At 57.8% G+C, this 13474-nt stretch overlaps 2 protein-coding genes across 3 annotated transcripts; both read right to left on the reverse strand.

Moving 5' to 3' along the window:
* Window positions 1-1447: 1447 nt before the first annotated feature.
* On the reverse strand, window positions 1448-8601 carry RAB25 (RAB25, member RAS oncogene family). The gene is made up of 5 exons (XM_008264328.5): window positions 8315-8601; window positions 4284-4479; window positions 2656-2849; window positions 2058-2138; window positions 1448-1769 (listed from the first exon to the last, which is right to left on the reverse strand). Exons 1-5 carry the CDS (start codon window positions 8355-8357, stop codon window positions 1642-1644), a joined length of 642 nt encoding a protein of 213 aa, XP_008262550.3. The 5' UTR covers window positions 8358-8601; the 3' UTR covers window positions 1448-1641.
* A 1895-nt stretch (window positions 8602-10496) lies between these two features.
* LAMTOR2 (late endosomal/lysosomal adaptor, MAPK and MTOR activator 2) lies at window positions 10497-12753 on the reverse strand. 2 transcript variants are annotated; one of them, XM_002715394.5, is made up of 4 exons: window positions 12601-12753; window positions 12191-12353; window positions 10901-10990; window positions 10497-10671 (listed from the first exon to the last, which is right to left on the reverse strand). In XM_002715394.5, the coding sequence occupies exons 1-4, from the start codon at window positions 12666-12668 to the stop codon at window positions 10615-10617; spliced, it is 378 nt and encodes a 125-aa protein (XP_002715440.1). In that variant the 5' UTR covers window positions 12669-12753; the 3' UTR covers window positions 10497-10614. The 2 variants fall into 2 exon arrangements, with proteins under 2 accessions (XP_002715440.1, XP_017201289.1); XM_017345800.4 differs by lacking the exon at window positions 10901-10990.
* Window positions 12754-13474: the final 721 nt, after the last annotated feature.

The raw sequence follows: 13474 nt of genomic DNA on the forward strand, positions 1-13474 counted from the left end.
GGAGATTGGGAAGCTTGGCTTTTGCATGTGGGAACTCAAGGTTTTTAAAGCACTTGCCTTCGACCCACGCCAGCTGGCAGTCCCATCAGGCCCTTTGCTCCTGTCCCGGTGGTGAGGAGCCCCCTGCCCACGCCCTGGGCTCACCTGTTGGCAAGAGGCACCTGCTCCGATACACCAATGACTGCCATGTCCCTCCCTGCCCTAGACCCCAAACCCATCTCCCTCTCTCCAGCTCGCTCCTCGCACCCCACCCAGGGACAGGACTCCCCTGCTCTTTTTGTCCTAGGAACCCCGCTAGTTTGGGATGGTAGCGTCTGGGGTGGGGAGGGCTTCCCCTTCCCCACTCGAGGGTGCGGGTGGGGTCGGGTGGGTGGGTGGAGACAGCCCTGGGGCAGGGGGGATGGTCTCTCCACTGTAGAAAGTAGAGTAGGATTGTGGTCAGACTTAATTTGAGGCATCTAGTGAAGACACGAACAAATCCACCAAGGCAAAAGGTTTTTCAAAAGCAAACTAAAGGCGGGAAATGAAACGGACCCATGAATAATCAAAGTGATGTTGCACAAAACGCAGAGAAACCAAGAAGGGGGAGGGTTAATGTATTAAATGTGCTATTAAGAACTTAATTTTATTAAAAGTATTATTACTTAAGGCTGTGTCTCTCCATGTGTCAGTCTGCGCCGGCTCAGGTGAGCCGGGAGCAGGTGCGCCGGGTCCGGGTCCGTGACTTGGGGCCTTCTCTGGTGTGTCTTGGGAACCCCTGTGGGAACTGAGCGCCCAGCCACCCTTGGGCTCCCGTTTGCTCCTTCCTCCTCCTCCTCGCAGCTGGCATCCAACGCCTTGCACCCTCCCCTCCCCCACAGAGCAGGAGGGGGCGAGGCTGGGTGTATCGGCCTTGCCCGGACAAGCACCTCTTGGCTCGTGGAGGAAGAGCAGGAGACAGAGACCCTCCCCACTTACCTGCCATTGTCAAGCCATCCCTCCTCAGGGCCGGGAAGAAACTTCGTGGAAGAAAGGGAACTTCCTCCACCTTGGGGCTTCAAACCCCCTGCGGAGCACGCACACTGCTGGCCCTGGCTCCCCCTTCTCCCCTGCACCCCCTCAGCCTCCTCCTCTTGCCCCTGGCATTGGAGTGACCTCAGTTCTTGGCACCAGGGCCCTGGGCACCAGATGGCGCCCGCCGATGGTTTTCTTTGTCTCGCCTTCCAGATACCCCCTCCCCTCCACAGCATCCTCCCTCCCCCACCTGCCCTGGGGGCTGGCAGAGAGAAGGGCCGCACCTCCTGCCCCCTTGGCACTGTCCCCAGACCACAGAACTCCCCAGGCAGCTGGCCCTGGGGAGTGAGTGTGTGTGTGTGTGTGTGTATGTGCAGTAAGCACGGTGTGGCAGGCAGGCAGGGTTAGGGACTCAGGAGAGGGGCTCAAGTTGAAGGGGAGTCGGGGCCAGGCATTGATACAAAACACGGCTTTATTGGGCCCTAGGGTGCACGGGGGTAGCAGATCACAGGGACCTGTGTGGAGGTGCGTAGAGACCTCAGGGCTCTGGGGATAGTGAGTTGGGAACCAGACACCCTGACTTCTAGAACCGAAGGGCAGAGAAAAGTCCCCGAACTGAGCTGGGGTGGGGGTGGGGAGAAGCCAAAGTCAGAGGTTGATGCAGCAGGCCCTCTTCTGCCCAGGGCCGGGCTCCTGCCCAGCCTGGGCACTGCCCAGGGCGATGGCATTGCTCCGGGGGCTGTTCTGGTTCTGCTTGGACACCTTCGCAAAGATCTCTGGGAGGGCAGAAGGCAGTGGTCAGGCTGGAAGCAGTTGCAGCGCCCACGCTCCCCAGCCCACACTGCACTCTTGCAGGGAGTTATGTGGGAAGGAAGTGGAGTGTGGCCACACAGGCCTCCTCTACTTACCTGGCCAGAGAAGAAACCAAGACTTAGCCCCTCCCCCTCCTCCTCCTCCTCCTCCTCTGGTACAGGAGGGGGAGGTGCCAGCAGCTTTGTGGAGGCCGAGACCCACAGAAGGGCGGAGTGGGTGTCTGGGGGTGCCAGGCCGAGGCAGGCTCTCACCTTTGAGAACGGTCTCAAAGGCCAGCTCCACGTTGGTGGAGTCCAGGGCGGAGGTCTCCAGGAATAGCAGCCCATTGTTTTCTGCCGGGAAAGAGAACCCGGAGATGAGCGTGATAGACAATTGATGGTCACGACGCACTGTGCTGTGTTCGAATCATGACATGCTCCTTTCACCCTGAAAACCACCGATGAGGTAGGTTCGGTGAGGGCCCTGCAGCCCAGACACAGGGGGCTTTCTCCGTGTCCCACCTCTGGGGCCTGGCCAAGAGGAGACGGGAGGCTTGGTCAAGACATGCGGGCGCTCTGCACTGCCATATCTGCTGTACTGTGCCGCTTCTGCACCTAGGAGACTCCTGGGCAAAAGGCGACTGCGGGTGGGTGCGGGGAGGCAGGCTCTGTGCTAGGATCTTCAGGCATTGCAGAGTGGGGCTGCCTTCCGGAACTGCCAGTGAAGAGGCCCCAGGGCAGGGGTCGGGACCCAGAGGGGGACCCTGAGAAGCATACGGGGCTCCCGGGACTGAATGGCACGGAGTGTAGCTGGCAGTCCTAGGGCTGGGAGCAGCGTGGGCAGAATGGGGAGGTCCTACCAGGCTCTCACCGGCAAACATTCGGGCCTCCTCCGTGGGCACCTCGCGGGCCTGGCTGAGGTCACTCTTGTTCCCCACAAGCATGACGACGATGGTGGCCTCTGCGTGGTCATACAATTCCTTCAGCCAGCGCTCCACCACGGCGTAGGTCTGGTGCTTGGTTAGGTCGAACACAAGGAGGGCCCCCACCGCGCCACGGTAGTACCTGGGTGGGGGCAGGAAGGATGCGCGGAGGTGATCGGATAGGGGCGTCAGACTCAGAGAAGAGCCAGCGGGATGCCAGAGATGGGGAGCAGGGAAACTGAGGCCCAGGGACCCAAAGCCCGAGGGGGCAGCACAGGGCTCCCGTGCCCACTTACTCCCAATGTATTCTGTCAACCGAGTCTCCTAAGAGGCCAGGGGACTAAGTGGTGAGGGTGTGTGCTCCATGGGAGTGCGTGTAGCTAAGAAGATCCTGACTTTTCCTGCCTCGTAGCAGGTGCTACCCCGCAACCACACACACAGGCCTGGTGCTGACGCACAGTCTCTCTCAACATCTTTTTGTCCTCTGAGACAAAAAGGTGCCAGGGCCAGGACTGTGCCAGTTCTGTGGCTTACCGGGTTAAGCCACCATCTGCGACATCCATTGGGTTGCCCGTTCGAGTCCTGGCTGCTCCACTTCTAATCCAGTTCCCTGCTAATGTGCTTGGGAAACAGCAGAAGATGGCCCAACTACTTGGGCCCCTGCACCCGTGTGGGAGACCTGGAAGAAGCTCCTGGCTCCTGGCCCCAGAGCTCTCTGTCTCTCTCTCTCTCTCTATCTCTCTGTGTGTATGAGTGTGTGTAACACTGCCTTTCAAATAAACAAAAATTAAATCTTTGAAAAAGCAAATGCAGGAGACTGGCACTGTGGCATAGTGGACTAAGCCTCCTCCTATCCCATATGGGCACCGGTTCGAGTCCCAGCTGCTCCTCTTCTGATCCAGCTCTCTGCTGTGGCCTGGGGAAGCAGTGGAAGATGGCCCAAGTGCTTTGGCCCCTGCGCTTACGTGGGAGATCAGGAAGAAACTCCTGGTTCCTGGTTCCAAATCGGCTTACCTCTAGCCATTGTGGCCATTTGGAGAGTGAACCAGTGGAAGATGGAAGAACTTTCTCTCTGTCTCTCCCTCTCTCTGTCTGTAACTCTGCCTCTCAAATAAATAAATAAAATCTTAAAAAAAAAAAAAAAGTCCAGCCCTTGGCCATCTGTGGTTGCAGAGCGCTGTGTCGACATGAGGGGGCGCCCTCGAGCCGATCCACACAACTGGCTCCTATCCCCACTCCAGCTGGATTTCACTTGGGCGGTGTTTAAACAAGGATTCACGATACCGCCTGACTCCTGTGGGACTTTGACGGTGACAGAAAGTGTCAGATGTGCAATGCCTTCTACCCTCCAGGGCACATGGAAGAGACTTAGCAAATGGTGGCAATGATTCCTAGTTTTAGCGCTGCTGGCCCATACCACGACATCTGTCTCACAGGACTTCTGCCTCCTGTGATCCCCAGGGCCATGCCTCAGAAGCCCACTGCTCAGTGTCCCCCGCTGCCTGCCCGCTCCGAGGTGCTCTCTGTCCTGCCCAGGATTCCCGCGCCCCAGCAGCCCCCTGGAGCCCAGGCTCACGCCGAGGTGATGGCTCGGTACCGCTCCAGGCCAGCTGTGTCCCAGATCTGCGCCTTGACAGCTGCGGTGCCCAGCAGCACGGTGCGGGTGGAGAACTCGACCCCGATGGTGGTGCGGCTGTCGTGGCTGAACTCGTTGCGCGTGAATCGGGACAGCAGGTTGGTCTTCCCCACGCCTGACTCGCCGATCAGCACCACTGAGGGGGTGGACAGGTGAGGGCTGAGCGACAGGCTGGGCGGCCCCTGACCCACCCAGGCTTGGAGGGCCTGTCCATCAGGAAAGAGGAGTTGCACGGAGAAGACTTGGTGGGGGAGTGCCGGGGCTCAGCCCCTTCTAAGGCACCTGACCAGAGGGGCAGCAGGGCCAAGAGTTTAAAATGAAAAAAGAGCTTCAAAGGGTTAGCCGCCTGGTGCACTGTGGTGTGGCTGCAGAGTGAGCCCGTGTTTCTGACGCCTGTGGGCTGGTAATGGGGCCGTGAGGGTGGTTACTGGGACAGGGATGGTAGGAGGTCTGGAGCAGCGAGTATGACAATGAGAGAGGTCTCCCCTCCCCTGGCTTACTCCCCAGATGGCTGCAAGGCCAGGGCTGGGCCAGGCCAAAGCCAGGAGCCAGGAGCTTCATTCAGATCTCCCACGTGGGTACAGGGGCCCAAACACTCGGACCATCCTCTGATGCTTTTCCCAGGTCATTAGCAGGGAGCTGGATCGGAAGCAGAGCAGCTGAACACTGGGATGCCGTGTCTGCAGGCAGCTTTATCCCCTATGCCACCACACGGGCCCTGCCTTTGGAGTTAACACACTTGTGCTGGGGAGGCAGTGTTGTGGCCCAGCAGATCAAGCTGGTCCTTGCAGTGCTGTGTGGGAATCCCTGGCTGCTCTACCTCAAATCAGCTCCCTGCAAATGTCCCTGGGAAGGCAGTAGATGATGGCCCAAGTGCTTGGGCCCCTGCACCTGCATACAATACCAGGACAGAGTTCCTAGCTCCTGTTTTCCACCTGGCTCAGTCCTGGCTGTTGCAGGCATTTGGGGAATGAACCAGTTGGTGAGAGATGCTCACGCGCGCGCGCTCTCTCTCTCTCTCTCTCACTCTCAAAGCCCCCACCCCCACCCTATAGCACTGCCTTTCAAATAAATTTAAAAATCAAGCAAAATAAGACATTTGTGTCTAACATCAGAGTGCCTGAGTTTGGTTCTTGGCTCCAGTTCCTTCCTCAAGCTTCCTGCTGGTGCAGACCCCAGGAGAGAGCAATGATGGCTCCAATATTTAGGTTCCTGCATTCACGTGGGAGACCTGAGTGGTGCTCTTGGCTCTCGGCTTTGGCCCTGGCTGTTGCGGACATTTGGGGAGTGGACGAGTGCTCCCTTGCTCTCTCTCTCTCTCTCTTTTTCTGTCCAATACATAAGCAAAAATTAACAAGAAGAAAGTTAGGATCCAGGCGTCCCTAGGAATGCCGTGGGTGCTGGGCCAGCTCTGTGCCCATCAGCAGGTTACTAAGCCTCTGTGAAGCTTCTTTTCTGTATGGAAAGTGGGAAGAAAAATGGTCTCCACCTTAGGGGTAGATGGAGTCCTGGGCCCGGGTCTCCCGACTGTGGGTGAGCCAGGGCCTGGGGGGAGTGTCAGGGGCTGGTGTCCGTACAACTCACCCATTGCGCCAGCACTGAGCTGAGCACCCAGGATCAGAGGAGGCCCCCCAGGGTGGAAAAGTGGTGCCCAAGGACTGGGACTACGTATTTTGGGCTGTGGGCTCTGTTCAGCCTGTGACTAGCTGGGCAAACTTGAACAAGTGGCTCACCTTTTCTGGATTTCACTTCCTTGCTTATACAATCTATAAAGGCCCCCTCTGACGTTAAAAATGCAGTATTTGTGTCGGCCATGAAAGAGTTGTGTGTGTATTCGAGTGAGGGTGCTTTAAGGTTCATGGAAAATGGAATTAAAAGATAAGTTTATTCCAGTGCAAAAAATTTGTGAAGTCTATGCAGCGTTTGTCATAATATGCATTTGTCATAAACTTTTTAAAGATGACCGGCGCCGCGGCTCACTAGGCTAATCCTCTGCCTTGCGGCGCCGGCACACCGGGTTCTACTCCTGGTCAGGGCGCCGGATTCTGTCCCAGTTGCCCCTCTTCCAGGCCAGCTCTCTGCTGTGGCCAGGGAGTGCAGTGGAGGATGGCCCAAGTGCTTGGGCCCTGCACCCCATGGGAGACCAGGATAAATACCTGGCTCCTGCCATCAGATCAGCGCAGTGCGCTGGCCACAGCGCGCCGGCCGCGGCAGCCATTGGAGGGTGAACCAACGGCAAAAGGAAGACCTTTCTCTCTGTCTCTGTCTCTCTCTCTCACTGTCCACTCTGTCAAAAAAAAAAAAAAAAAAAAAAACTTTTTAAAGACCTCTGGTGTGTGTATTGTGGTGTGTGTGTGTGTGTGTGCACACCTGCCTCTTCCCTGTTGGAAATGCAGCTCCTAGTTGCTCCAAAGTTGCCCAGGAAAAGTTCTTTTGAGTGCTGTGGCTTTGTGACCTCAGGGAAGCTAATTACCCTGCCTCTAAGTCTCAGTTTCTCATTGCAAAACAGAGATTCTGTTGGTTAACATGGTTTGAGCGCCTACTGTGTGTGCCAGGCACCGTGCTACAGGCTCACCAGTACTCGCTAAATCTTCACGACAGTGCCGTGAGGTGAGTACCATTATGATTGTCCTCATTTTTATCAACAAGGACACAAACACTCCAAATAACACAGCTAATGCAAACACAGAGGTGTGCCGTCCAGAGCTGCCGTGCAGCACCTGCCCATCACCCCAGCCCCACGCGCTGCAGGCAGTACAGGCAGCAGCCAGCCTCAGGCCCCCAGCTCCTGCCACGCCCGCCCTGGCTATACGTGGCTATAACAGCGGCCTCATTGAAGTCAGCCTCTCCCAGGCAGCCCGCACCCCGTGCCTGAGCAAGGTGAGGCTAGCCGCGCTCCCGCCCTCAGCCCTGACTGCATAGAGCCTGCGTGCAGCCCAACTTCTCCCTGTGCCCAACCCTGTTTCCTCCCCTGCCTTTCACCAGTGTTGCTCTAACCTTCTCAGTGTCTGCCTCTGGACACTGCCACCTGCTGCGACTTTAAGGTGGCAGAGCTGAGACCTGAACCCTGGCTGGGCCCTGACCATTGGGCTGGACTGCCTCTCAGAAGGAAAGATGACTTTCAGGGGGCATGTTAGGGTTTTTAATGAGATAGGGGCTGGTATGGAGGCAGGGCTAACCCCCAGCCTGTCGGCGTCCTTCCTGGGAAAGATGCCGGGAGTACAGGTTCCCCAGCTTGCGTGAGGGTGGGGCCGAGGCTGGGAGAGGCAGTGGGGTGGGGTGGCTGGAGGGGGAAGCATTGGCTCTACCAGTCTGCCCTGTCCTGAAGGAGGCGTGGAGGTTGGGTTGGGGAACACAGAGGGGCCAAACACAGGGGCTGAGATAAAGAAGCAGGAAAGATACACACACATACTTGCAGGGACAGCCAAGTGGAACCCAGGGCCTGGGGCCTGAGTCCAAGGAGTCTGCGAGGGAGAGACAAAGCTCCGGCCCAGCAGCAGTAAGCAGTAGCTTCCTCTGGAGCCGGCCAGCCCCTGCCTGATGCATTACATCTGCCCTTTGTATGTCTCCCCCAGCCCTAGGGCGAGGCAGCTCTCTCCTTTCCTTTTCTATACACCTGCCTGGAAAGTCGACTCTCTTTCCCTTGTTCCCAGAGGGGAAGTCCTTTCTGAAGTCTGACCTCCATCTCCGGCGCTGCAGGGGCTGACTCTTGGTGGGGGCGGGGGGGGGGGCGGGGAGTCGGGCAGGGGAGCCTAACTTGGCACTTTCAGGGTGATCAGCACACTTGGCAGCCCCTGGACTTTTGCCCTGAGACCCGCCCCCACTCCCCCTGCAGCTTGCTTTCTTAGCAGGAGGGCATGATGACCCTGGGGGTCCTGGGACCAGATCAAAACACAAGAGGGGCCCTCTCTGGCTGTGTTTGTTCCTTCCCGGGCCTCTCACACTTCCTCCCTTCGGGGACCCGAACTCACCTTTGAAGACAAAGTTATAATCTTCCTCGGTTCCGTTCCCCATCTTGGCTCCGCATGGAGGGTGCAGGTGTCTTTGGGTGGGTCGGGGGGTGGGGCAGAGGTGACAAGGCAGTGCGCTGGCTCAGTACCCTCAACCCTCGGCTCTCGGGAGACCTGGGCCCGCCCCTCCTCTCATTGGGGGTGAAGCGACTTCTCCAGCCGGAGAGACTGAGGGCGAGCGGAAGCCAGGCAGGCAGCTGGGGGTGCAGCAAGGAAGCGGGCAGACGGAAGCTGAGAACAGGAAGAGCAGGCGACTGGAGACCTGGGGCCCAGGTGGGTGGAGAGATGATGACGTCAGACAGGTTAGACAGGTTGGGTGTCTGCTCTCCCTGCTGGGCTCCCGCGCGTGCAGCAGAGCCAATGCTAGGGGGGCCAGAGTGGGGGAAGAAGCTTGGACAGGCACAGGATCTTCAAAGGGCTGGATCCACACGGATCTGTGGCGAGGGGGCCAAGCCACCAGGGAGAAATAGGCCCCCCTAGGGCACAGAAAGTCCCTTGGCTTCCTGCTTCTCCTTCAGAACTTCTGGTTGGGGGGTTGCTGGGGGTGCTAGAAGTAGGGCTGTTGCTGGTGTGGGGCCGGGCTGCCAATCACCTGCTGCAAGGCAGAGCTGTGGGAGCTGCACTGCCTCCCTCCCTGGGACAGCCCTGGGCCTGGGCCAGGTGGAGCTGGGCTTGCAACCTCCCTGCTTCCCTACACAGACCTGCTTTAAGGACACTGGGTAGGGGAGACCTAGGGCAGAAAGCGCCTGCTGGGGCAGGACCTGCAGGTGAGGCCTCTGAGAGCCCTCCTAGTTTCTTTCACTCCCTGCACAGGACTGGAGACACACACACACACACACACACACACACCAATGCATCTTGTTGAGGCTGGTGTTTGGTGCACTTGTTAAGTCACTGCTTGGGCTGCCTGTACCCCGTATCAGAGTGCCTGGTCCAGCGTCTTGCTAACAAGCACCCTGGGAAGCAGCAAGTAATAACTCAGGTCCTTGAGTCCCTGCCACCCAAGCTAGGAGAACCTGAGGAGTCCTGAGCTCCCAGCTTTGACCTGACCCAGTCCTGGTTGTTGTGGGCATTTGGGAGTGAACCAGTAGATGGAAGATCTCTCTTTCTCTCTCTCCCCTTCAAATAAAAAAAAAATTTAAAAGGCATCCTTGGGGCTGGCATTGTGGTGCACTAAGTTAAACAGCCACCTGCAACTCCAGCATCCCAAATGGATGCTGGTTCAAGTCCTGGATGCTCCACTTCTTTTCTTTCTCTTCTTTTTTTTTTTTAAAAAGATGTATTTATTTATTTATTTGAAAGTCAGAGTTACAGAGAGGCAGAGACAGAGAGAGAAAGGTCTTCCAACCACTAGTTCACTCCCCAAATGGCTCCAACAGCCGGAGCTGGGCCCATCCAAAGCCAGGAGCTTGGAGTTTCTTCCAGGTTTCCATGTGGGTACAGGGGCCCAAGGATTTGTGCCATCTTCTACTGCTTCCCCAGGCCATAACAGAAAGTTGGATTGGAAGTGGAGAAGCCGGGTCTCAAACTGGCGCCCATATGGTATGCTGGCACAGCAGGCAGCAGCTTTACCGGCTGCATCACAGCACCGACCCCTACTGCTCCACTTCTGATCCAGTTTCCTGCTAATGTGCCTGGGAAAACAGCAGACGATGGCCCAAGTACTTCAGCCCCTGTACTCACATGCGTGACCCGGATGAAGCTCCTGGATTCAGCCTGACCCAGCCTCAGCTGTTGTGGCCACTTAGAGAGTGAACCAGCGAAGGGTAGGTTAGGAGCCATCCTTCCAACCCCAGAAAGAAGAAAAGGCAAGCCCCTCGAAGCCCAGAATGGCCACTGACCTCTCAGGGTCTGATATGCTCTTGTCCAGCCTGTGCCAGGAGCCCACTCCCAACAAGGTTGCCAACCAGGTAGCTAAGAATCTGCTGTGACCTCACCAGGGTAGGTGAGGTCACAGCACTGGAGAGGCCAGGAGAGCTGAGGCACCTCTGCCAAGAACCATTTGGTAGCGGGAGGTCACAGGGAAGGTGCAGGTGGACGCCCATTCTTGCAGAACACAGGACACCCTGTACGTGGCCCCTGCTCCTTCCTGCCTCCTATGATTCTTCCCATCAAAAAAAAAAAAAAGCCAAGACACAAGACAGGAGCTGAATTTCATTCTTGAACAACAACAACAACAAATCAAAAACCACAGTCCCGCCCTCCCCCCATGGTCTCTATGATGCTGACCCCATTCTGACCCCAGCTTCCACCAATGTCCATTATGATGCAGCTACTTGGGTCAGGGGCTCCTCCAGGTACTGCACCAAGGCCTGGGCCTGCAAGAGGGGGGGAAGAAGTCAGTGTCGCAGATGCCTGCCACTTGACGGATCCCAGCTCTACTCCCAAGGCCGCCCCTCAACCACTCCCACCTCCCTCCTGCCCACATCAGACACGAATTGAGCTGACGGAAGGACTTGAGAGCGGTGCGGTGCTGTGGGTGGGAGTGGACACAGTGACGGAGCACAACAGCGGGCCACAGCTGCGGCAGGATGGACATGTACACACCTTGGCCTTGAGCATGCCGAAGCCCACGGTCTCCTTGGCATACATACACAGCAGAAGGTTGGCCACGCGGGTGATGGCTACACGGCCCTCCTGGTAGGGGACATGAAGGGATGGGATGTTCTGTTTGACACTCACAGGCCCCGCCTTCCCCGAGGGTTCCTGACTTAAAATGTATGTCTCGTCTGGGTTGCAGTCACATTTGAAAGCTACTGCTTTATATAGCACCAGCTCCAGCTAGGCACCCATAGGAGTCACCTGCTGAGCCAAAATGGCAGTGGTGAGGTCGGGGGGGCAGGCAGCCAAGTTACAGTGGAGACCCTTCCTGGTGCACGCACCCTTGCAATCTGTTCATTTTGGTTCTGCAAACCTTTACTAGGTGTCCGCTGTGTGCTAGGAACCAGGCATCACAGCCCCTGTCTTTCTGGCCCTATCTCCTGCTACCCTCCCGCGACTCAGGCCAAGCTTGCTGATCCTAGTCCAGGCCCCACTCTGTCACAGGACCTTGGTACTTGCTGCTCTGTCAGAGGGCCACACGACTGGACCCCCAACACCCTCTGTCCTTCGATCAAACATCGCCTTTTCAGTGACACTGGCCCTAACACACGCCCTCCATACCCTCTTACTTCCCTGCTTTGTTTTTCTCCATTGCATTTCATACGGTCCAGACTAGATGGTCCGGTTATTTTAAAACACGTGTAAGGCTGTAAGCTCCACTAGGAATGGGGTTTTTGTCTGTCTTGTCTGTATGCCCCCTCTAGTCCTAAAAGTCCTGCAGGACCTAAATGGTCGTCACCTAAGAGATTCAGAGAGGAGCGAAGCAGTCCCTGTTCCCAAGAAAGTCACAGTGTAATGGCCACTTCTCCTTTCCGGGTCTGGAGACTCCGCCATGGCCCTGCAAGTCGGTGGCGCTGGGTGGACATGCTCTGCGTCTGAACAGCTCTCTACGGTGTAGACCCATTCTTTCATTTGATTGTCAACAGCCCCGAGGTGGGGGAGGATGGCTCATCACCTCCTGCGTGGAGATGAGGGAAGTGACTTACCCAAGGTTTCACCACTGCTAAGTGCATGGCAGAGACCAGAACCCAAGTCAGACCTGAGGTCCGGGGCTCCTTCCTCGCCACCGCTGGGTGCTCGCGGGCCTGCCTATCGCAAACGCTGCTGCAGGACCAACTCTTAGCAATCTCTCGGAGATTCTGTCCCTGCCCCAACAATCATCCAGGATGGGGGCCAGTTCGCCCCCTGGGGATCCCCTTGGTGGATGGAGGAAGTCTGGCTCCCCTCTCTCCGTACCATGCAGTCCATGAGGATGAATTTAAGGTTGTCTTCGTTAAACGCCTGGTTCCCGTTTCGGTCGTAAGCTGCCCAGATGTTACTCGCGATGGCCGCGGTGACCCGGGCGTCCGTGTCTCCATAACCCGAGTAGGCCAGCAGCGATCCCTCGTTATTCAGCAGCCTGGCGAGAGACAAGGATGGGATGTCGACATGCTCAAACGCCTGGGTCCCCGCACCGACGCCCGTGTCACTGGCGCTCCTACGAGGCAAGGGGCTGAGCTGAGCGTGTCCCGGAACGCGTCCCGAGCCCCCAGCACGCTGGCTTCCCTTTCCAGAGGCGCGCTCTCGGTCAGCTGCGGGTCCCCTCGGCCGCCTCCCTTCCCCGCCCCACTCCGCTGCCGCCGCACGGGTCCACGGCCCGCACTCACAGGGTGCTCTGGACGCCTCCGGTGTTGGCTTGGCTTAGCACCTGGGTCAACGCCTTGGGACGCAGCATGCCAGCGGCTCGTCACCCAGCCTTTAAATCCCGGATCCTCCGAGCGGCGTCCCGCTTAGCCGCGGCCTGCGGCTTCCGGCAGTGCAGCGACCCGCTCGGGAACGCCCTGGGAGTTGTAGTTTTCCGACCCCGTGACAGCTGCTCTGGCCCCACCCCGCTCAGCCGCGGAGGGACTGGGAATCGTAGTTCCTGTGGTCTCGCAAGGCACACTGGGAACTGTAGTTCGCCTCCTCAGCTAGACCACGCGGTCGTGGGGGAAAAGAGCGGGAGTGGAAGGGCAATGTGGCAGGGTTGGGAGGACGTTTAACCCCTTGGCGGAGAGAGGTCATCATGGCCGCTTGGCTACTCACGAAGCGATAATAGTAGTAATAAATCCTCGTATTTGTCGGGCACAGCCTGGGTTACTTCTCAGAGCGGTTTTCTACGTTAGGCACGATTCTGTGGGATGAGGCAAGAGATTCTGTTTTCTTGAAACCGAGGCTGGAACGGTGACGCCGGCAACACCCAGTTCTCGCACCGTACAGAATAGGCCATTCAGGCCGTGGGCATCGGGAGCAACAGGGTCACTCCCTGAGTGGAGGCTTTAAGTGGACGTCCCGCGGGGAGAAAATTCAGACTCCCGGTGGAGCGAGGCCCCAGGCCTGGAAAGGAACTTGCACCGCCCAGGGAAGACCAAGTTATCACAGAAAAAGCGGCCACGCAGAAAGTCCTTTGTCCGGGAGCAGGAGTAACCGCGGAGGGGAGGGGGCGGCCCGGGGTCGCAGGGCACGGCGGCGAGGCTCGGGCCGGGCGGGGGTCTCTCGCAG

This window comes from Oryctolagus cuniculus, chromosome 7 (genome assembly GCF_051225735.1).
Source record: "Oryctolagus cuniculus isolate XC-2025 breed Fujian yellow rabbit chromosome 7, ASM5122573v1, whole genome shotgun sequence".
NCBI classification, from domain to species: domain Eukaryota; kingdom Metazoa; phylum Chordata; class Mammalia; order Lagomorpha; family Leporidae; genus Oryctolagus; species Oryctolagus cuniculus.

Excerpts from the sequence above, each read along its gene's own strand:
- LAMTOR2 (XM_002715394.5), bottom strand. The coding sequence starts at position 12,668 with ATGCTGCGTCCCAAGGCGTTGACCCAGGTGCTAAGCCAAGCCAACACC. Across the intron at positions 10,991-12,190 it reads TCATCCTCATGGACTGCATG|GAGGGCCGTGTAGCCATCAC; the intron begins GTACGGAGAGAG and ends GTCCCCTACCAG. Across the intron at positions 10,672-10,900 it reads TCGGCATGCTCAAGGCCAAG|GCCCAGGCCTTGGTGCAGTA; the intron begins GTGTGTACATGT and ends CCCCTCTTGCAG.
- RAB25 (XM_008264328.5), bottom strand. The coding sequence starts at position 8,357 with ATGGGGAACGGAACCGAGGAAGATTATAACTTTGTCTTCAAAG. Across the intron at positions 4,480-8,314 it reads TTATAACTTTGTCTTCAAAG|TGGTGCTGATCGGCGAGTCA; the intron begins GTGAGTTCGGGT and ends CCACCCCCTCAG. Across the intron at positions 2,850-4,283 it reads TACCGAGCCATCACCTCGGC|GTACTACCGTGGCGCGGTGG; the intron begins GTGAGCCTGGGC and ends GCCCCCACCCAG.